The sequence below is a fragment of the Elgaria multicarinata genome, chromosome 6 (genome assembly GCF_023053635.1).
Source record: "Elgaria multicarinata webbii isolate HBS135686 ecotype San Diego chromosome 6, rElgMul1.1.pri, whole genome shotgun sequence".
Lineage (NCBI taxonomy): Eukaryota > Metazoa > Chordata > Lepidosauria > Squamata > Anguidae > Elgaria > Elgaria multicarinata.
Window position 1 is genome coordinate 34,942,357 of NC_086176.1, and position 23,306 is coordinate 34,965,662.

General features: G+C 40.6%; 1 protein-coding gene across 2 annotated transcripts in view; it reads left to right on the forward strand.

Annotated features, from left to right (window-relative positions):
* Positions 1-15,127, forward strand: part of MLLT3 (MLLT3 super elongation complex subunit) — a 142,556-nt gene extending 127,429 nt beyond the window's left edge. For both annotated transcript variants that reach the window (XM_063129217.1, XM_063129218.1), the window contains 5 exons: positions 1,201-1,336; positions 3,780-3,876; positions 7,158-7,229; positions 8,047-8,118; positions 14,417-15,127. In XM_063129217.1, coding sequence (XP_062985287.1) covers positions 1,201-1,336; positions 3,780-3,876; positions 7,158-7,229; positions 8,047-8,118; positions 14,417-14,548 — 509 coding nt within the window. In that variant the 3' untranslated portion in view covers positions 14,549-15,127. The remainder of the gene's footprint in view (positions 1-1,200; positions 1,337-3,779; positions 3,877-7,157; positions 7,230-8,046; positions 8,119-14,416) is intronic.
* Positions 15,128-23,306: the final 8,179 nt, after the last annotated feature.

Genomic DNA, 23,306 nt, shown 5'->3' on the forward strand with positions numbered 1-23,306 from the left:
GAGTAAATGAGGTGTGTTGTTGCAGGACTGGAAATAATAGCAAAGATTTCATACATTTGATTTTGGTTTAATTTGAGCTACCAGTAGGCTGCCTCTTCCCACACATATTTAATGGGTACCTATAGTCCAGATATGGTCTGTGATTTCTGTTTTACGTCATGGACACACAACAGCCATTTTTGCCCTGTCAGTATATTTTACAACTTGTGATAGTCTTCCAAGGAAACCACGATTACTCTGAAGCTTTATGACTTTCAATAATATTGGATTAAAGATTCTAACTACTTGCTTAATAACACCACTGTGTTTTTCACTGGCTGTGCTCTTTATTTTCAAAGCCGATCTCAAAAATTTTAAAGCAGCATTATAGCTCGACTCCTTACCCCCACCCTGTTTCCCAAGATGAACTTTCCAATGAAAGCCATACCCTTTTGTCTACATGCATCTAACAATAATGCGGAATTGTTTTTAAGAACCTAATCCTAAAACTATTCCCTTAATACAACTTTATTAATGAAGCAGGCTTAGCATCTCTGTTCAGTTCTAGCATAAAGATAGGTCTCTGTTACTGGCATTGACACACTTTATACATAGGAGCGCTAGGAAAGAGCTTGCTTGACCTGACATTGACCTTAGAATAAAGAAGACAGCTAAATCTAAGTAGATCAAAAACAGGCAGACAAAGAATGCCTTGGCCAGAGCAAGTTGCAATCACAATGATTTATTAGACTATGACTTTCAATACATGGATTAACCTAACAAAATGTACTATTACTAGTAGTCTCCTTAAGATCTTTTCAGGTATTGCATACCCTAATAATAACCTTTGAGGATTTTTTTTAAACTCCTTTGCTTTTTTTTTTTAAAAAAATGCATTTTGTTCTGTAGAAAGCCAACTTGCTTTACTTAACATTCCAAGGGGCTAATTCTGCAAACACTTAAAACACTAATCTCGTTGTTGACAGAAATAATCCCGTTTTAAGTCAACTGGTCCTTGAATAAATTTACTTTTGTTTAAGCATTTGCTACGTAACCCACCCACCCCCTATGCATTACATCTTTTTGTTTAATGTCCAAGTCCTCCTCCTCTGCTTCTTAAAACTGTGTTAGGGCTTGTTTTGTTATAAAGCTGAACAATAGGTACACTTGCATGTGAATTCCCCTTGTTGATTTGTGTTCCCTTTTGTTTTTGTTCGCCAGGTCCTTTGAGGTCTATAATGAAAGATCTGCATTCTGATGATAATGAAGATGAATCTGATGAAGCAGATGAGAATGACAATGACTCTGAGATGGAGAGACCTGTAAATACGCATGGAGGAAGCAGGGGGGGTCGCAGGTGAGGGTTTAAAATGTAAAAGGAAAAGGAAAACTTCCAAAGGTTTGGAAAGCTGAAAGCTTGTGCCAAAGGCACTAAAGATTCTACTTTTTAGGTTCAGGGAGGCAGAAGGCAGTGTGTGGCGGGGTGGATGGGTGGGGGAAATATCCATTAGGTTCACATAGAAACAAAGTGCATGTGATGAAAAAATATATAAAATACACTGGGATTGTCTAATCAGGGTCATTAACAGGGAATCCGGTGGGACAGTGCAGGAGTCAGAGTTTTATCTAATGGAAACTGGGATAAAATCTTCTGCTACCTAATATTGTGATGAGTTTGTTTTTATTTTTAAGATGCTGCTTTGCATCGTTTTGGTTATGTGTTACACCACTGAAGAGGGTGCCAGAAATTCCCCAGTATCCATGTCTTTAGAATATCTTTACACAACAAGATACTGAAAAGCAGTGTTAAGCAACTCTGGCATTACTTGTGACCATATGTGAAGTTTGCTGATGTGGAAGAGAAAGGGAATATATCTTGAATTCTCACGAATGACAGTTTTACAGAGTGATATAAAGAGGTGTCGGTTTAAGCCTTGCATTCCAAAAACACTATTAGGCATTTTAGCAGCCTCAACAAACAACCCAGGCACTCAGACTTTTCAAACTGTGACATGCATCTGTGTGCCTTCTGATGAGAGGATCCCTGTGAAAGACAATATATGGCAGCTCAGTTTTAATGCACACAACATTCTATTACCATGCCATCCTTTGTGACATAGCAATGTCCCTCCTTTAGTGTCAGTGGCCCAGTCACACATAATGAGGAGCTACCAGGGGTGAATTTTCCATTGCAGTGGTGGCAGTGACCAATATTCATAGCGTGGCAGAGGCACACCATAACTTCTCATTACATGCGAACCTGGCAGGGGTGGGTTGTTAGGGTGAGTGACAAGCCACCTTTAACCCTAAAACAGCCCACATGTTCTTGGTGGCTTGTCAGACACCCCAACAACCCCACCCTCACCTGGTTCGCATATAATGAGAAACCGCAGGGGCCTGGATGGCCAACTTGGCACCCATGGGCTAATAAGCTATGGTGGGCTGCGGTGAACGTGTGAACCAGGTCAGTGTCACAAAAAGGCCAATACCAGAAATGTGAAGACACTGATTCAGTGGCATGTCTTTATTTGAATCTCTAGTTAATAGTGACATATGGTGGTCTTTGGGCATTTGAGAAGGGTTATAGTGCTTTGTGCCCTGTAATCAGTGGTGAGTGGCATTACGGGTTAGAGCAAAAGCTTCAGAAGCTATTGTGAGGACCTTTTTTTGCATGTCGAAGATGCAAGATGGAAATCATCTGTCATCTTGGCCCTGTGGGGAAGAAGAAAGAGCAAGGGGACAGGAGCAGGCAGAAGAAACATCATGGCCTGCTTCTGTTGGACTCTTCCCCCACCCCCACAGGGCAAACTGTCATCTTGGCCCTGTGGGGAAGAAGAAAGAACAAGGGGACAGGAACAGGCAGAAGAAACATCATGGCCTGCTCCTGTTGGACTCTCTCTCTCTCCTCCCCCCCTCCTGAACTCCTTTTCCTTGTGTGTCATGTCTTTATTAGACTGTAAGCCTGAGGGCAGGGACTGTCTTTTTTGCTAAGTGTAAGCCGCTCTGAGAGCCTTTTTTGGCTGAGGAGCGGGGTATAAATATGATAAATAAATAAATAAATAAATAAATAAATAAATAAATATACTTAAATAAAGAACATAAAATGGGGAAACGTGGAAGGGAAGCTACATTTTTGTTGTATCTTCCACGAGTTTTCCATGCAAGGAACTATCAGTGTCCAGGAGGCATTTAGCTTGAAAATGTAAATGCCTTCTAACCGTTTTATTTCACACACACACACACACACACACACACACACACCATTTTATTTCACATACACACACTCCTGCAGTTTTAACTGTTGTGATGAAGAGGGAATTTCACCTGGTGCTGCATGCATACAAATGACGCCTGCTGAAATTCCCTTTTCTTTACAACTGTTAAGGATACAGGAGCCCTGTCCTGCTTTTCATATTAACTGCATGTAACCAACATAGTTTTTCTAAGCATTAGGGATTTCAGTACAAATGGTACTGCTTTCCAGCAGAATTTTTGTGCAGAATGCACTCTTCTCAGACATTAAAGAGTTGAGTTGATCCTGGATGTGCAGGTTAATGGGAGATGAAAACCATTGATCAAATTCAGATTTCTTTTGTTTGGCTCTTTGTACCTGATCTCTTAACATGTTTTAACTTTCAAACTTCTGTCTCAAATCATGAAAGCTAGAAAACGTGATAATAAAATCTGGGATTGTCATGTTTCTGGAACAGGCTGTGAGCTTGTATCAGAACAGGTTGGTCACCGACCATATGTTGCTCACCTTAATAAAGTTAAAAATTATTGTGTCTTTCTCTTCGCAGAGTTAGTCTAAGCGATGGAAGTGACAGTGATAGCAGTTCGGCATCTTCACCGTTACGCCATGAACCTCCACCTTTATTAAAAACCAACAATAACCAGGTACCATCTTGTGACATGGCAACTACAATCGCTTCAGTTTTTCCAGTGAATGGGTTTTGTTTCCTCATCCTCAGGAACTATTTGAATGTACAAATGCTCAATATAAACTGGTTTCACGGAAATATAAAGAACCTGTCACTTCAGTTTGCATACATTCTTAGTGATACTATTGAACCGAACACTAGAAGACATGTAACTGCTTTTTTGGCTGATGATAACTATTAATTCCACGAAAAGTTAAACGCTAATGCTGTGGTAATATGAAAATCTCCTTTCAACATTGCTGTGATATAGCGAGCAGTGCAGTCCTGCCTCCTCCTTTATGTGTGGAACTCCTGCCATGCAAATAAAGCATGAAAGGGTGTGTTGTTGTTGTTGTTGTTGTTGTTGTTGTTGTTTCAGTGTGTCATTCGTAATGGCCTAAATAGAATAAAAGCAACTTGTCTCATATTGTCTTACCTGTAATAATATTACTTAGCATTGTGAGAATAATTCCTTCATTTCTTGAGGGCTCAAAATGCTTCACGTACATTACCTTGGTAATCCTTGCAATGCAATTCAAGTTCATTCAGTTGTGTTTCATATTCAAGCATTAATCAGCAGCATACATTGACTGAAGCTGAAATAATGCTGAATAAATACATTTATGTTCTCAATACTGTAGTGAGTGAACCAATGGCCATCACTGATGGACAGTTGTTGAGATATTAATGAACTTGTAATAGGTCAAGTGGATATCCAACCTATTTGTTGTTACTAAGGCACTACTGTGGGCCTGGTCACACGTAAGGATAAGCCACTGTGGGTTAATTTACCCCTGGAGCTTGTCAACACACAACAGCCGCCATTTTTTAAATGCTAGCCAGGGGTGTGGGTGTGTGGCACAACTTGTCATGTCGTGTGAACCTGGCCAGACTAGGTAGCTAGTTTTGTTAATAGACCGCCCACAACTCTAAAACAACCCATGGGCTGTTTTAGTCCTGGCCAGGTTTGCACAACACATCAAGCCACATTGTGTCTCCACCATAGCTTGCACTTTAAAAATGGCAGCTGCCATGTGATGACAAGCCTGATGGATAAAGTAACCCAGGATGGCTTGTTGCTACATGCAAACCAGGTCACTATGGCCTGGTTCGCACAGTCACAGGATGGTTAACTAGCTATGGTGTGTTGGTAACCACTCTGATCATACAAACCAGGCCTACATATCACTTTCAACATGTGTTAATGCACTTTCCAGTTTGTGGAATACTGCTTTCTATTCCACTGAGGTTGCCAAGACCCTTTATACTGCTAATGCAAAACATGTTTTTAATCCTCCTAAAAATAAGTTTTAAAATATTCTAACTTTTTAGTTCTATTCATGGAGGAATGCCATGTGGCTGCACTTAGGATTTTTCATTACTGTTATTAGAGCCATAAACTTGGTTTTAAACTACACAGCCTGAACCTAGAATGAAAGATACCAATCAGTGGATGAAATATTTTCAGCAGTGCATACAAACAGAGAGGATAACATGATGGTCAGTGGTGGGGTAATAATCAACTTGACAGTTGTTTATCTAGTGGGTACTCCTCACACAACATGATAATAATCAACCATGGTGTGGATTAGGTTCAGGGTTGAGTTTACTATTAGTCCACGCTGAGTTGGCTCACCCATTCCCCACCCTCTCTCCCCCTCTCGGTCCTCCCGCTTGTATCCCATCAGCCATTGCTGCCGGAAATCTATCCTGCCGACTGAACTAGAGCGGCAGCTGCAGCTTTGACCGCTCTTGCTGTACGACTCTGTGGCTGACAAAATAACCAATAATGGCTGAGGAAATAACCAACGGTTTTTCTAAATCTGGTTTTTCACAAGATTTAGAGTTAGTTCACAATTGAATGTTTTGCACTTAATAATTTCAACATCAAGTGAATCAGCCATCACAGCTCAGAATACATCAGGGAGAGTTCCATATCACTGGAGATTACTTCAAACTCAATAATTTTCAACAGAGATAATTGCACATTAAGCGGCGAGTCAAAGTAATCTTTCTTACATGTATGTGTCAATCAGTTTAGTAAGCGGCAGCCTACTTTAAGGATCCCTATGCATTCTGGACAATTGGGCCCCAATCCACAGATAGTCATGCTTTCTCATTGAAACTAATTGGGCATATGAGTTGTGATGAATTTGTGTACTATTGATTTCAATGGAATGTAAGCATGACTACCTTTCTCTAAATCAGGGGCCATAACGCTCCTGCAGTCATGATGTATCCATGCCCACAGGAGCTTTATAGACTCTGAACTAGACCTTCCATTGCTTTAATAGATCTCTGGGTTGGGATATCAGGGTATAAATCGAGCTCTTTGAAAGTCAGAAGCAAAATATATCAGTAGATTTCTCCGGCAAGCACAATTACAAATTGTCATTTATATGGTCATCGTTGTATGAAAGACTGCAGTTAATCCCAAGTATTAGATTGAGAGCTGGTTCATACATAACAAGAAATCACCATGTATGAATTTCCCCACAGGGCTTCTTCTTGTTCTGGCGGCCATTTTTAATATTTGGGATGTGATGCAGGCCTGCTGCACCTTCTCGTTACATGTGAACCCGGCGACGGTAGGTTGTTAGGGTGATTGACAAGCCACCTGTAACCCTAAAACAGCCCATGGTTTATGGGTGACTTGTCAACCACCTTAACAACCCACCCTCGCCAGGTTTGCACATAACAAAAAGCTATGGTGCAGCCCAGCTGTGCCCCAACTGCTGCAACGAGAAGCCCTGCGAGGAAATTCACCCATGGTGGCTTCTCGTTATGTGTGAACCAGGCCTGTATCTGCATCTTATTCTAAAAGCACAACTGTTGCTCTCATAGGGGCTGTGTAACCCTTTAGCAAAAATCAATAACCTGCTTCAGATTTTAAGTGAATCTTTAAAGCCTTGGTGTAGTTATGTATAAATTGTCCAAAACGTTGCTAAATGACATGGATTCAGTGTGTTGAACTTCTGTGTAACTTCTGTAATGACAATTCATCAATGTTCCTCGTCCTACCGTTTGTTTAGTTAGCATTCCTAAAGTCTTCGTCTGTGTTTAAAGTAATTTATCATTAGTTCTCTCATTTATTTTATTTTCTGGTATAAATTGCTTCTAGTGACAGGAAGTATATGTAGGTTAGATAAATTGGCTGTTAAACATGCTTAGACAACAAAAATATTTGGTTATGGAATTCTAATAGTCCTCAGTCCTAGCTGTATAACGCCTTAGGTATTTACTCTTTTTATTTTCCAGATTCTAGAAGTGAAGAGTCCTATAAAACAGAGTAAATCTGATAAACAAATTAAGAACGGTGATTGTGATAAGGTAAATACAAAGAAGCAATGTTTGAATCCTGCTCCCATATTTTCTCTAGAATCAATGTAAAAGTATTTACTTTTCTGTGTGTGTGTGTGTGTGTGTGCGCGCGTGTGTGTAGGTTGGTTTATAAGGCACATATACTCATAAAAGTATTTCTTAGTTTCTTAGAATCCCCACATTATTTAATTTGTCCCACATTTTTATTAGTTGACTCTGACCTGAGCTAGAACGGGCTTTATCCCAGGGCGAACCCCAGGATCGTTCCTTTGCGTCCACATGACACACAGGGGATCCCGGGACCAGGGAGGGATGATCCCTCCCTTGCCCCGGGATCTTGCCCTCCCCTTTGGGACTGCTTTTTCTACAGTCCCGGGCTGAGCCCGAGACCGCGGAACGTGTGGCCCGTTGCTGCGGTTTGGCCCGACTCCACGCGATTCCTCACGCGGAGTCGGGAGGAGCACTGCGGCTATCGAGGGTAGGGTGGGGGGAGCGGGAAAAGTAATTATTTTTTTAAAAAAAACCTTACCTTTTGCGCACGAGCATTCATGCGCTCCTTCCTATTTTTTTAAAAAAAAAATCCTCCTGAGGTCGTCACACCTCACTTGTAAACAGAGGAGAGATCTCGCGTTAATCACAACGCGAGATCTGCCCTCCTCCGTCGTGGACTATGACGTAGGTCTAGCTAAGGCCTCTGTTCTATATATTGTTTTGAATTTTGTGAGATTAAATGAAGTGGGAAAATGTTTGTGTGCAGAGCCATGCAGAATTCTACAGCTTAATAAAGTATGTTCTCTCTTTTAATTTTGTGGTGGCGTATTCTCAGGCATATCTTGATGAACTAGTTGAGCTCCACAGAAGGTTAATGACACTAAGGGAAAGACATGTACTGCAACAGGTGAGTGGATCTCTTTGTATATTAAGCATAGTGTTTGTCAAAGTCAAGAACTCAGTCTAGTTTTCCAGTAGAGTTTGAGAATCCATTAGTATAGATCAGCCTTCCCCAGCCTGGTGCCTTCTGGATGCTTTGGACCTCTTAGCCGTGCTAACTAGGAATTATGTATGTTGTAGTCCCAACACATCTGGAGGGCAGCAGGTTGGGGAATGCTAGCATAGATCTTGACATATGCAATGTATATTCAGAGTAATAGTATGTTGCTTCCCCACCCCCTAAATTACAAGCGTTGTCTTGCCCAGCAGACATACCTTATGTCGGGATAATTCTCCTATTTGTTCCAAGTGATGGGAGAAAGTTTAACAGCTTTTCAATGAATTCAAACATTTCAGATTTCAATTTAGTTCGCTCATGTTGAAGGTTGTATTCAATATTTTGGAATTCTCCTTCAGTGATTATTCATGGAGTTCAGCATGCTATAATTTTAACGTGGGTCAGCGACAAGACCCAACTTTTCACTGAAATCTGTGTTTCGCTGCTGGAACTTCAAGCTTTCCAAACCGTATAATTTCAAATTTTATATTTTAAGGAGGAGGAGTAATTGATGGAGCAAAGTTTTATTTTCCACAATCTCCATCTAAGGGCTGCTACAAATGATAAGTTCTTGTAATCAAGAACTTATTACCACATGCTGTATATGCATGTGTGTATTTTGCTGACAAGATAGACGGGACTAGTCACAATAGGCCTTTGGTCGCATGTATTTTGGGAGCAAGGACTTCAGTTAATATATGTGTTTGCTGTAGACTGACTACATGTATTTTGTACAGTGAATACAAGATATACATACAAAGCAGTCTTCTATTTATGTTTTATTGACAAATAGTGTGTTGTTACAGATTTTCTGCAATGAATATGGCAAGTTAGGGAATCTCCATACATTATAGAGTAACACAACTTTTATCTCCATGGTATGTTTTATCTCCAAGGTATGCTTGGATGATAACAAGAAGCACAGCCAGCCTTGGCTCTCCATCAAGTATAGCTATTTGATCCGTTTGTTTCCAAACACTTGTTTACTGCATTCACAGTTTTACATTTTTTTTAGATATAAATTTAAAATCTTATGTGTATGTGTCAAAAACAAACAACAGGTAATGCGTGAAGTGGTTCATACTCTGTTTAGGAACCTGCATTTCATACTGAAGGTATAAATTAATCACAACAGTACCTTTTCAAACCATTCATTTTCAGTGATGTGGTTTTTCAGGGATTTTTTGAAGTGGGACATTTTCTGATGCCCTAGAGAGATCTAATTTAGCATGTTTATCTTACTTGTATTTAGTAAACAAAACTAAAAAAAAAAGGTACCCCATGTTAATATTTTGTCCCAATACACCACAAGTATTTGAGTTGAATATTTGAGGGTGGAAATTAAAATACATTTAACACACCTAATGTGATTTAAAATGTTATATTATGTAGATTTTTTTTTATTGGAATACTTTTAAAAAGTTCAAGGCAATAGTCTGAATCCAGTGGGGCACTCTGCATTCTGTTGAGCAAGCGGTGGGTTCTGCTTGCAAAAGGGAATTGGTGGCACGTACCACTTGCATTACAGAATATGTGGAGCACAAGAGAATCAGTGGGTGCCCCGTTGGATCAGTCATAAGTGCCCTGTTGCATTCTTCCCCGTTAGCATGTACTTCTCTTACATTATTTACATTTTACCAAAAAAAAAACCTAAGGTATTAAAATTATAAACACACTAATTAATTTTAGCAACCCAAAGAACTGTGCATGATATGCTGACAATTGCTCATCTATTTCAACTCTCTTCCACTAAGGTTATTGGAACACCTTCAGTTTCTCTGTCATGACTTATCAGCTCCATTTCACTCTGAGACATATATGTTTTTCAGTGACACATATGTATTCCCTCACATACGTGAGAACCCTTAATTTCAACTTTGAAACTGCCATGTTTGCCAATTATTGTATTTGCAATTGGCATACATTCATTTTTTACTAATGAACCTATGAAATGGATCATTTTTCATGGAAAAATAAAGCACTGGAAATTTTTCTGTCCCTTATCACTGTTCATTTGAAACTATGACTATCAGTAGGTCAGTCATAACATAATTAGAATCCCGGCTTACTGTTCACTCATCTGGGTGTCATGGTAAAGGTATATTAACAATACATACTACCTAAATAATGGATTTTAATACCTAAGTTTAGGTGACCTCTGAACCAGGCAACAGAATAGTATGCTATTGAATTTGGGTGCAGGAGACTCAAGTCCAACCTGTCTCAGATCTTAACTCACTGGGTGGCCTTGGGCACTCTCAGCCTAACATTTCATTAGCAGATTGTTAGGATTAAACTAAGAGACATTTGTATTTTGTAACCAGTCTTGAACCTTTAGAATAACACAAGAAAGAAACAAAAATGCATAATAAATAATAGCTTTTAAGGTAGCTTTGTAGACCCGGAGAAGACGAAATCCTTTCAAACCATTCTTAAAGGTTAAAAGAATAGGTTTTATATTAGCTAAAACCCAGCCCTTCGTGTATACATTCTTTTCTAAAGCCATTTAAATTGCTACATCATGATGGATGGCAATGAAATTGAGGGAGAGTGACAGTGTGTAAACAGAACTGTACATTAAAACAATAAAGTACAGCACACTTCATCAAGAACAAATAAGACTTCCTTGGACCTTGTATCCTGGGTCTCCAGTTAAAGTATTTTTGATGTTGTGTTTTTAACATGGGTAATTGGAAAGCTTGACAGCTATAATCTTAAATCTTTTTTTCCCCAAGTGTTTTTCAATAGATTAAGAACACGAGTGCTAATATTAAAGGCATTAACATGATTTCCCTTGGCGGTCAGTCAAGAATGCCCCTAAAGCTTTCTTGGCTATATCTTGATGTATTCTGTGGCTCCATTAAAACCGAGGGGGTTCATCTCACTCAGTTGTACCAGGTGGTCCTGACACTGTGGCTATATTTCTAAGAGGCCCAAATGAAGAATAGGGTTCAAATGTTCATGTTGCACTCAGTTGGGAGCTTAAAAAGTATAGATAGTGATCAACAAATGAGATTTTATTTCTCATTTCTTTTAAGAGCACTGCATTGGTTTAAAATGCATCTGTTAACACTTCCTAACTGCTTTTGAATTCCTGAAATTTATTATCATGGAAGTTAATGGAAGGCCTCTTTTGGCACAGTATCACAGGAAAGCATATCTAATATAGTTCCTTTTTTTAAAAAAAATACTATTGAACGTTTCTAAAAAAAATCATGAGCTGGTTTACTCACGGCTAAGTGAAAGATACATTAGGATTACATTCCTAATTTAGGATGATCTCCATGTTAGCTACAGATTATTGCGACTAAAGATATGATAGAAATCTGTGCTGCAAGAGTAAATGGGTGGCTGTTTTAAACATGACGCTTCCTAGCAGGTTGATGTGTTAGTTTTTAGTAAAGCTGTATAGTTCATATTGTGGATTGTCTTGGGATTTCTTGCTAATCTAAGAAGCACATGTGGGATGTGATGGCTGGAAATAAATAGGCTTACTCACTGAGCAACATTGTACTCAGAGTAGCTGCCCCATCAGAGTTGCCTGCTAGGACATCTTTTCCTCATTTCCACCACAGCGGCTGCCTCTTCTGTGCCCCCCATAATGACATTCCATAATCCAAATAGCTTCCATTTCTACCCAAAATCACCAAAGGCCATTGGCTAGTTTTCTTCCTCTACATGTTCAGTTCCCCAGTCATTCTTCCCATGCCAGAAACAGATGAGTGGAAGGGCAGGGGGCAGTCACATTGCCTCCTTCTCACTTACACGTCTTGTACAGGCTTTTCACCTCCCACATGTTCCTAAGCAAGCAAAGGAAGAAGGAAGAAGTTCCCCCAGGGGATCTCATTTAGCTTGTTTGCCATCTCCTATAGAACCGAGAAGGGTGACAAAAGAAGATACCCTAGTAACTAGATAATAGAACTCATGCTGTTAAGTGATCAGCAAACAACTAAGGCAGGTGAACCTCAGGCCCAGGGAGCAAATCTGGCCCTCCTGGGGTCTCAGTCCAGCCTTCCATGGTTGACTACAGTTGATCATTTGATGGTTTTCTGGCTTTTGTGCAGGAAACCATGATTTGATGGTTGTCCTGGCTTTTCCCCCTGAAATGCCTCTTCTAAGGCTTAATTATTTGCAGTAAGAGCTTTACACTAAATTATGCTAGTATCTTTTGTTCCACTTCCTTTGTCTTTGGCCTGCCCACCATTGGAATGGTGATGAGCTATTCTGAAGCCCCACTCCCCACCGAGGACTACTCCAAAATAGAATATGGCCCTCAATCTGAAAAAGGTTCAAGACGCCTGAAGTAAGGCCAAGTTTGTTGCTGACGGGGAGACTTTTAAGTAGCAAAAGAGTCTGTATTTGACCTGGGAATTTCCTAATGCATTGGACCTCTTGTCTATGACACAAATAAGAAAATTTAAGCGGGGGTTGATTACTTATAGCATTAAAAAGGTGGACTGTGACTGAAAGATGCTTTCACCTTTTATAACGTTGACCAATTTTCCTTGCTGCTGTCACATCTTAAAACCTATTGTAGTTCATACTCTTACTTTATATGAAACTTTTTTCAATTTAGCTTTCATGTAAACAACGTCTTTCCTCTGAACTGAAAACAGGAAAACTCCACCTCCAGAAATAATTCAAAAAAGGGTGCATGACATAAGAGCCCTGCTGGATCAGAGCAAAGGTCTTTCTAGCCCAGCATTCTGTCCGCACAGTGGACAAACAGATGCCCCAATAGGAAACCCACAAATAGGATATAAGAGCAAAGAAGAGTTTCGGCTCTGAGTCTGCTGGCTTAAGTTTTAGAAAATAACTCAAATGGCCTTGCGGTGCTAGTCCATTGGGCAGATATGGCAATTTGATGCAGTCATTAATGTTGCAGTTAGAAGGGATTTTCTTGGCCAACAGAGCTGCAGGTTAGATAATATTTGAAACAAACAAACAAAATACGCACATTGTCATCACAGAGAGGCTGAGCATAGTTCAGGTCGTAAGAAGTGAAGACTGGCTGCTTCTGAGATAAAACATGCTGTTGGTTTTTGTGGTGGCCACAACACATTTTATATGGGTTTTTAAGGTTTTATTGTTATATTCTTTTAATTTCAGCTAGGTCTTTTATTAGAATGATTGTATTTATTCCGTTTTTTGTAAACTCCCTGACCTATTTTATCTTATGTGCAGCGTTTTGTTAGAAAGCGCTATATAAATTATTATTATTATTATTATTATTATTATTATTATTATTATTATCTCTCCCCTAACTCAAAGGAAAACCCAAAATAGGATGCATCCATCACTGGGAAGGAGAGGCATCTGTTATGTCATCTCATGTCATGCAATGATGGTTGCATAATGTGGGCGGCCAAGCAGGCTGCTAAAAATGTATGGCATTTGTAAAGTAAGCATGCGTGGATCGTAGGAAATGACCATGATTCACTAGTGGAGCACACACTTTGCATTTATAAGATTCAGTTGCTGCCAACTCCATTTAGAAAGAATCTTGGAAAGTCAATTCTCAGCATGGGGTTGGATCTAGAGTTACACTTCTCTGCTCCCTCCTTCCCATGGTAGCCCTTCAGCCCCTTGAAAATGCAACACAGAGAGTCAGGAGACCCTGGTGAACTGGTGAGCTATGTGGGGGAGGGGGAGCTATTCCCCCAAATCAGGTGTAGAGACTGTATATGAGCAGAGCCCTTCCTTTCGCGGAAGCTCCTTTCTTCTTGCGGAGGGCAGATCCTGGATCCAATCCATTATTTTCAAGTTGATACATCACAACTAAGAAGGATAACAAATGGGAAAATCTGAAATAATAGTGTCTCATCAGTTCTGTTTATATCATGCTTTCCCCCACTCCCTTCTGCCGCACCTGGAGAGGTCTGTAACAATCAATAACAAATCCCAGTTTAAGATAGATCTATATGAGAAAAACTAGGAAAGTTTACAACGAAAGGGTTCATTAATGAAGAGCCTTGACAGAAAAAGAAATAGTTTACCTTCTTCCTTAAATTTTGTAATATTTGATGGAATTTTGTGCTTGGACTTGCCTGAAGGTCATACAGGTGACAAGATTCATAAGGTAGTCTCCTTGACCCAACACCCAAACAATAAGAGAGCAGCAGCAGATGTATAACTACAACAATAAGAGAGAACCAGCAAATGTATAACTATAACTTTTCCTTTTTCCTTTTTCTTTTTTTAATGACAGATTGTAAACCTTATAGAAGAAACGGGACACTTTCATATCACGAACACAACGTTTGACTTTGACCTTTGTTCACTGGACAAAACAACTGTTAGAAAATTACAGAGTTACCTGGAAACATCTGGAGCATCCTGAGGACGTAGCTCCTGGCTGCATCAAAAACTGCTCTCACTCTTCTGCTCTTTTTTTAAAAGGAAATAAAACATTCAGAATGATGCAGCCAAAATGGCAACAGTATCAACAAAAATCAACCAACTCTCTTCAGCTTTATTTTTTTTGTTAAAGCCAGTCATCATCTCTTGATATAGGAGAAGAAAAGTGACAAGCTTCAGAGGATTGCTCTTCTCACCAAGGAAATGCTCTGGAAGAGTTAGCCTGGATAGCCTTGAAAAAAAAAACACTTAATGAATGTGTATGGTATCATGTATCTCTCTGTGGTATTCCAGGCCACAGGACGAATGCATGTTCAACACACTGCCTTATTACATAACTGATCTATTTATTATTGCATACGCATATTCTAAAAGTCCTTGAGGGAATGACACTACCAGATGTTACAAGTTCTTGTGTCCCATGTATGCTCCTTTGATGCAGCGCCAGTGCCGTCACAAGCCTTCTGACCTTACTCTTGATTCGATGCCACTCTTTTCTGACCTTTTGCTATTCCGTTTTCAAAACCTGTTGTCCTGTTTCTTCAATGCTTCGAAACAAGATTCCAAGATGGGGTGGGGGGAGGGGTAAGGGGCAAAAAGTTGTGTGTTTTCTTCCTTCCTTCCTTCCTTCCTTCCTTCCTTCCTTCCTTCCTTCCTTCCTAATATTCAGTCTGCTGCAGCAGAATGGGCCCCCAGGTTGTAATCGTGTATTGATCTTGGACCATGGTAGAAAATGCACCAAATAGGATCATGACTTGCTTTCTAGCCTTAGTCAATAAACCAGTAGAACTTTTATTAAAGAAGAAGAAAAAAAGTGTTACTGTATACTATCCTGAATTCAGAATTGGTTTTGCCATCAATTTTTTGTGTGTATGTTTTAATGTTATGTTAGATATCTATGAAAGTGAAAGCACTCTAGAGGTTTACCATAAAAAGGAGGAACACTAGTCCAGTTTTCTATGGAAATGTTGTAGAAAGTCCTTAATTTGGAGCTATTTATTACTAGGAATTCTAGCACTCAGCTGCCCAATGTGCAGTTCAATCTTTTGTTATAAAAATATCAGCATACAATTGGTTCTTTGCTCATATAATATATGGTCTGTTTAGATCCTTGTTTTGGCTCTTTTTCTATCTGATAAAACTTTTTCACTTAAACTGTTGTTCGACAACAACAAGATACTGGAAAATTGTTTCCAAATTTCAGTACTTTGTCAGGACTCTACATTCACTTATAGCAGGGCTGTCAACCCAATTAAAGAAATTAGTTGATTAATCATATTAATTTTAATCGATTAATCAATTAAACTTGCCTATGTCTGCATGTGAATAAACAATAGTTCTGAAGAAATAAAAGCGAACTTCCTTTATTTTTAGATGATTCATGCATCTATCACAGTCACTACCATCTTTCAAAACGTATTGGAGAGAAGGGGGAATGTCTCTTGTAAGATGGTGTCTGTCATCCACAATTTTGAAAAAAAAATTTTTAAAATCAGCTGCCTGATCAACAGAGCAATCCTATGGGCATCTGTTTTACAGGGGCACTCAATGTTGGACTGCTCCAACAATCCATTGGAGGCATTTTATGTCCCATTCCTCCTTAAGAAGGATTTGAAGCTGGATGGGGCTCTGAGCCCATCTAGTTTGGTGGCCACTGGTATGCCCTCTTTCCACCCTCCTCGTCCAAGAAAGAGGAGCTGCCGCAGAGCTCCTGGCAGCTGGGTGGGGGGTGAAATCCCCACTCGAACGATATGGTGGCGTCTCCTCTCCTGAGGCCATAGATCGGGGGAGGGGAACCACCATATCCTATGGCTCCTGCGACACACTCCCATGGCTCATAGGATTGCTCTATAAGTGGGACAGCTTCCAAAATGTTGTTAATCAATTAGTCTAAGTGGTGAATTGACTAAATATTACTGGCCTAATTTCCAGAAGTATTTCTTTCCAATTAAAACAAACAAAAAGCTTTTATGAAAAATTAGAAATCATTTACAAAATAAGAGGTTGGAAAGGAGATATTTCCTTCAAGAAGCCATTAAAGTTAGGATTTCAGTTATTATTCTCATGGGAGGTGTTGCTTAAGAAATACTTCTGGGTCCAAAAGGTCTGACAGCCTTAAGGAAAGCCTGTGGCTTAAGAGGCCGCCATATTTTCAGTGTCTGCTTGCCTGCCAAGGGTCATCTATGGGGTTTACTGTTCCATGCACAAGGTTTTGTGCAGTATGTAAAACTAGTTTCCTACTGAGGATATTTCTTCATAATCGAATGGGAATTCTTAACACTGTTTCTTTAAGTCCAAAGAAATTATTTCCTTTTTTTTGTATGTGTGTGAGTGTGTGTTTTTGTTTTTAAATTAAAATGTTTGACCATAATCTATGGAAAGTCTTTCTCAGACTTCCAAAAGAACAAGTGTACTTTTCTTCAGTAATGTTATGACTCTTATTGATGATTGGCATGAAACATACTTGAAGCGTTATGTTCTTTTTTTAAGTCCACATGTTAATTAATGTGCAATTGTTGGGGTGGGAGGTTTTTGAAATCTCTTGACATCAGGCATATGATGTGATGTTGGAGTGTGGAAGGGGGTGTTTCAGTGGGTTTTTTACATTTTTGTTAACATTTTTATATGAAACGTTTGAAAAGGCTATCTTACTTTTTTTAATAGCACACGTTCAACACATTTCATTTCAGATGAACAAAAAAGTGTGCTTTTGGGGGGTCCATTTTGACTTTTCTAACTAAATTTTGTGGCAAAACTCTTAAGAGGTTGTTGGAAGGAACACAGACCGGCATAACTTTGAGTATATATTGGACATGTCACTGGTTTTATTTTTTGTTTTTTTAAAAAACAGGCAAATAAGTCCTTTGAGCCACAAAAACAGTAGCTGATGTACAGAATTTGTGGGGGTGGAGGGGTTAACTATGTAAAGGGAATATTACTGCAATTACAGTAGACTCTTAACTCTGACTTGCATGTAGTTCATCAGTCATCCTTATAAAATGTTAGTTCTCTAGTTTGGTGAGAATGAGGATGGAATAAACACATTTCAGCTGCATTTGTGTGTTGAAAGTGAAGAGTGTTTTCCACAAAATTCTGGTAGAATAAGAGCTGGTAAGTGGTGTCCTTTTTTAAAAAAGAAATACTTTAGTTATTTTGTATGCTGAAACAAAATAAATCATTTTTCAATTAATTTCAAATAGTCATATTTCTCTGACACAGAACCCAGCCTCTCAGCTGGGTTGATCCTTTTCAGGCTGGTTAAAATGTTACAAATGAATTCTTAACTTTGCAATAGCTGCATTAATCTGAACCAAGGCTCAGCACAGAACCTGTCTTTGGGGTCAGAGTTCAGACCTTGAACCTGTGATGATGAAAAAGAGTGCTGCTGAGCATGTGTAGAGTACACTTGAGTAACCACAGCACTTTGCTGCACATTTGGAATTAACAGGCAGAACTTTCCAGTCCAAGGAAGTGTGTTCTGGGGAGATTTTGATTGCTGGCATCTCTCCCTCCCTCCCTCCCTCCCTCCCTCTCTCAATTGATATGGATTCATTGTTCACAGTTTTATTTAATGCCAAGTTACTTAAGTCGGAGTTGATATTGATACTGGATTAATAGTGTGATCGTACAAATATTAGAAACCAAACATCACGTATGTAAAGTATAACTTTGGTATACCACTTCAGCTTCAAAGTTATAGGCTCCTAGCCATTATCCAAAAATACAGTTGCTGCTGAAAATAGCTGGCTTCACCATAACAGCAGTAGCCAGTTACTTGGAGCAGGAGTGTGAAAACCCAGAACATTGCTGGTGTGAGAATACAGGTATGTTGTACCAGACATTATGCAGTGGGTGGGGTCAGTTGTGTGGTTACTAATTTTTGACAACAGCCATGCATTAGGGTAACAGCTAAGAACTTTTGAGAAGTATGGCTCATGCATTGTAGTAATTGGGGTTTGAGTGGGGCTGTGTCAGCTGCCCCTGCCCCTGAAGCATGCTGTGGTTGGCCCCATGCCCAGGCCATCACACATAGAGCAGTATATTTGAAGGTTTCCATGCTTCAGATGTTTGAACTCTTATGTGCAGACCCTGGGGTGGGTGGGGCGCTAGCCAGAGTGTGCAGTATCAAAGGCAGGGCTACTTGCACATTGAGACAATGCAAGAACATTATTCTTGAGGGGGCTATTGTTTGAACCTGAAACAAATATCAGAGTTTGTACCTTCAAGAATTTATCTTTCAGCATTAGACTGAAGAAAGTATGGGTATAATCTCGTGAACATTTAACATGTTTAAATCCTATTGGAAAATAGAATATGGCGTGTAGAAGACAGTACATATTGCTGTCATATTTCTTATCAAAGTGCTTGCGTGTTTTTCTTCCATCTTTTAATCCAGTTTTTATTTTCAGCAACTTCTGCTTGGGCCTGACCTCCATTTGCGCACAATGGTCAGCTGATTTTCCTGCTTTCTGAAATGTCGCTTGGTGTATGCCTCCAACTATTGTTTATTCAATTAGTTGTGATCACATCATATGCCCTGTATATGAGAGATACTGAAAAGAAAACGAAATAGAAAAGAGCTGCTACTGTCTGTATACACATGTTGACACTACTGTTGCTTTGCACGGAAATAAATTTACAATGGAAATGCTGACAGACCCTTCACCATACAAAGTAAGAACCTAAGAGCCGTGCTGGATCAGACCAAGGGTCCATCTAGTCCAACACTGTTCACGCATTGCTCAGCCAGCTGTGTCCCAGGAACCCACAAGCAGGATGCGAGTGCAACAGCCTCTGTAGGCACCAGGATAGGGTGCTTACTGCGTCTGCTATTGGAGGTAGCACACAGCCATCAGGACTAGTAGCCATTGATAGCCTTCCCAGGAATTTGTCTAACTCCCGTTTAAAGGCCACCAATCAGCTTCATGGGGTGACCATATTACAAGAGAGAGAGAGAGAGAAATGTCTCCCTATCCACATTCGCCACACTGCATAATTTTGTATACCTCTGTCATGTCTTCCCTTGCCCCCTTTTTTCCAAGCTAAACAATCCCAGTTGTTGTAACCTTCCACCATAGGGGAGATACTCCAGCCCTTCATACTTTTGGTTGCCCTTTTCTGCACTTTTTTCAGATCAACAATATCTTTTTTTAGGAACTGTACAGAGTATTCTAAGTGTGGTCGCATCATAGATTTCTATAACAGCAGTATGATATTCACAGTTTTATTCTCAATTCCTTTCCTAATTATGCCTAACATGGAGTTTGCCTTCTTTGCAGCTGCCGCACACTGCGTTGACATTTTCATCAACGCCTCCACCACAACCCAAGATCTCTTTCTTAGTCACCAGTAGCTCAAATCCCATCAGATTACACTTGAAGTTAGGATTTTTTGTCCCAACGTTCATCACTTCACACTTACATTTAACCACATCTGTTATTTGGATGTCCACTCTCCCAGTTTGGAGAGATCCTTTTGGAGCTCTTCACAATACCTTTTTGTTTTAACCACCTTAAATAGTTTGGGGTCATCGGCAAACCTGGCCACTTCACTGTCTATCGAATACTAGCCTCGCAAAGTAACCCAGCTTCGTGATGAGGTGGCCTTTCCTTCTGCAAACTATCATCACAGGGCTACTCTACAAGAATTACCTTGTCCTAAGGCAAGCTTTTTTTAAAAAAAATCCCTGTAGCGTGCCTTTACTTTTTTATGATATGATTGCATGTAAACCTTTTTATGAGGTTTGCCTGAAAAGTGTTATATAAGTACCTTAAATAAAAATAAGCCTTCTGGGAGAACATTTAAACACCCAGAAACCCTACTCTAAACCTCAGGAATGCCCTTAATGATTACACAAATAATAGATAATGTTATGAATGAGCCAATGTGCTCGTTCACACTGCTCCTGCCAGGCTCCTGCTGCCAGCAAGAGCTGGGTAAGCAACCCAAGGATGCTCTGGGATCCCTCGGTTGTTTAGCATGATGTCCAAACCCAGAACTGTGCCTTGTCTCTCTCACAAGAAGTCAGAATTGGACCTCGGGGAATTAGCACACTGCCTCATTCACCCAGGTTTGTTATGTACAAAACCAGCCATTGTGATTGGTTTTTATAGCACGGGCTTTGTATGTCCTTTTGCTGGGATTGAGACCATAATTTTTCTATTGCCTGCAGTAAAAGAAAGAATTAAGGGCTCCTGTTGACAAATGGAAGATGGCTTGCATTTATTCATTCATTCAGCCAGTGTATAGTCATAGAAATGGACTGTTCCATGTCACACTGCAGGTAGGAATCCGGTTTTAAAATGCCCTTCTACCAAACTGCCTCCACTGCAATTTGTATAGTAGCAGAGCAGGAAGGAATGCTGGGAAAGAATCTTACTCTTCATGTGGAACTTCTTGCAGGATAGCTTTTTTATTGTTGTTGTTTTAATTTACTATTCAAATTGCATTCAGAAAGGGTATCTCCCCCATCAGTTGTCTGATCCTCGAGATAGTGGAACAAACTATCCTACTTCAATCACCTCATTCTGATGTCATGTGTTGACCAGGCCTTAATCTGGTAAAATAGTTATTCCCATTCTTCAGGGAGCTGTAGCTCTGTCATGGGAGCGATGGATCTCACATGAAAATCTCAGCACCCTCACCCACTGGTACAGCCAGGGCTACACCTTGGACCAAACCCCAAAGCCTTGCAGACCACAGGGTGGAGCGGGGGGGAAATGAACACCCAGAGAATGGCAGGTGACGATGGCAGCAGAAGCGAACTCCATTTTATTCGGGACGGTGTAAAAGCCGGAACGGAACGGAACAGGCCGGAACAGCCCCATTATATTAAAAAACCATACCAAAAACAGTGGCATGTGTTAGCAACACTTGAGAACAATATTTTAGGACTAAAACCATACCAATATTATATCACTATTAACCCCAAAACTCCCAAAACGACGTCCGGAACAGAATGGGATGGCCGGAACGGCCACTAGGGAACGAGCGATACCAACCAAACTCACCAGTCATGCATAACTAAATGGCAGGGATGCAATAAGCCACAAAAGTTGCCCCGAAACCACGTTCAGATACCCGTTCCGGGCAAAAACACGTATTGCACAAAACGAGCCGTAACGGCAGCTTCCCAATGAGATAAGTGAACCAAACTCAGCAGATGCACATAACTAGGTGGGACAAATATAGAAAGCTCCAAAAGTTGCCCCCAAACCACGTTCAGATACCCGTTCCGGGCAAAAACGTGTATTGCGCAAAACGGGCCGTAACGGCAGCTTCCCAATGAGGTAAGTGAACCAAACTCACCAGATGCACTTGACAAGGTGGGGCAAATATAGAAAGCTCCAAAAGTTGCCCCGAAACCACGTTCAGATATCCGTTCCGGGCAAAAACGCGTATTGCGCAAAACGGGCCGTAACGGCAGCTTCCCGATGAGATAAGTGAACCAAACTCACCAGATGCACATAACTAGGTGGGACAAATATAGAAAGCTCCAAAAGTTGCCCCGAAACCACGTTCAGATACCCGTTCTGGGCAAAAACGCGTATTCCGCAAAATGGGCCGTAACGGCAGCTTCCCAATGAGATAAGTGAGCCAAACTCACCAGATGCACATAACTAGGTGGGGAAAATATGGAAAGCTCCAAAAGTTGCCCCGAAACCACGTTCAGATACCCGTTCCGGGCAAAAACACATATTGCGCAAAAACGGGCCGTAACGGCAGCTTCCCAATGAGATAAGTGAACCAAACTCACCAGATCCACATGACAAGGTGGGACAAATATAGAAAGCACTTTTTTTCCCCGGAACGGGTATCTGAACGTGGTTTTGAGGCAACTTTTGGAGCTTTCTATATTTGTCCCACCTTGTCATGTGCCTCTGGTGAGTTTGGTTCACTTACCTCATTGGGAAGCTGCCGTTACGGCCGGTTTTGCGCAATACGTGTTTTTGCCCGGAACGGGTATCTGAACGTGGTTTCGGGGCAACTTTTAGAGCTTTCTACATTTGTCCCACCTTGTCATGTGCATCTGGTGAGTTTGGTTCACTTATCTCATTGGGAAGCTGCCGTTACGGCCGTTTTTGCGCAATACGCGTTTTTGCCCGGAACGGGTATCTGAATGTGGTTTCGGGGCAACTTTTGGAGCTTTCTATATTTGTCCCACCTAGTTATGTGCATCTGGTGAGTTTGGTTCACTTATCTCATTGGGAAGCTGCCGTTACGGCCCGTTTTGCGCAATACACATTTTTGCCCAGAACAGGTATCTGAACGTGGTTTGGGGGCAACTTTTGGAGCTTTCTATATTTGTCCCACCTAGTTATGTGCATCTGGTGAGTTTGGTTCACTTATCTAATAGGGAAGCTGCCGTTACGGCCCGTTTTGCGCAATACGTTTTTTTGCCCGGAACGGGTATCTGAACGTGGTTTCGGGGCAACTTTTGTGGCTTATTGCATCCCTGCCATTTAGTTATGCATGACTGGTGAGTTTGGTTGGTATCGCTCGTTCCCTAGTGGCCGTTCCGGCCATCCCATTCTGTTCCGGACATCGTTTTGGGAGTTTTGGGGTTAATAGTGATATAATATTGGTATGGTTTTAGTCCTAAAATATTGTTCTCAAGTGTTGCTAACACATGCCACTGTTTTTGGTATGGTTTTTTAATATAATGGGGCTGTTCCGGCCTGTTCCGTTCCGTTCAGGCTTTTACACCGTCCCGTGGGAGAAGCTCCTCTGCTCTTCTGACT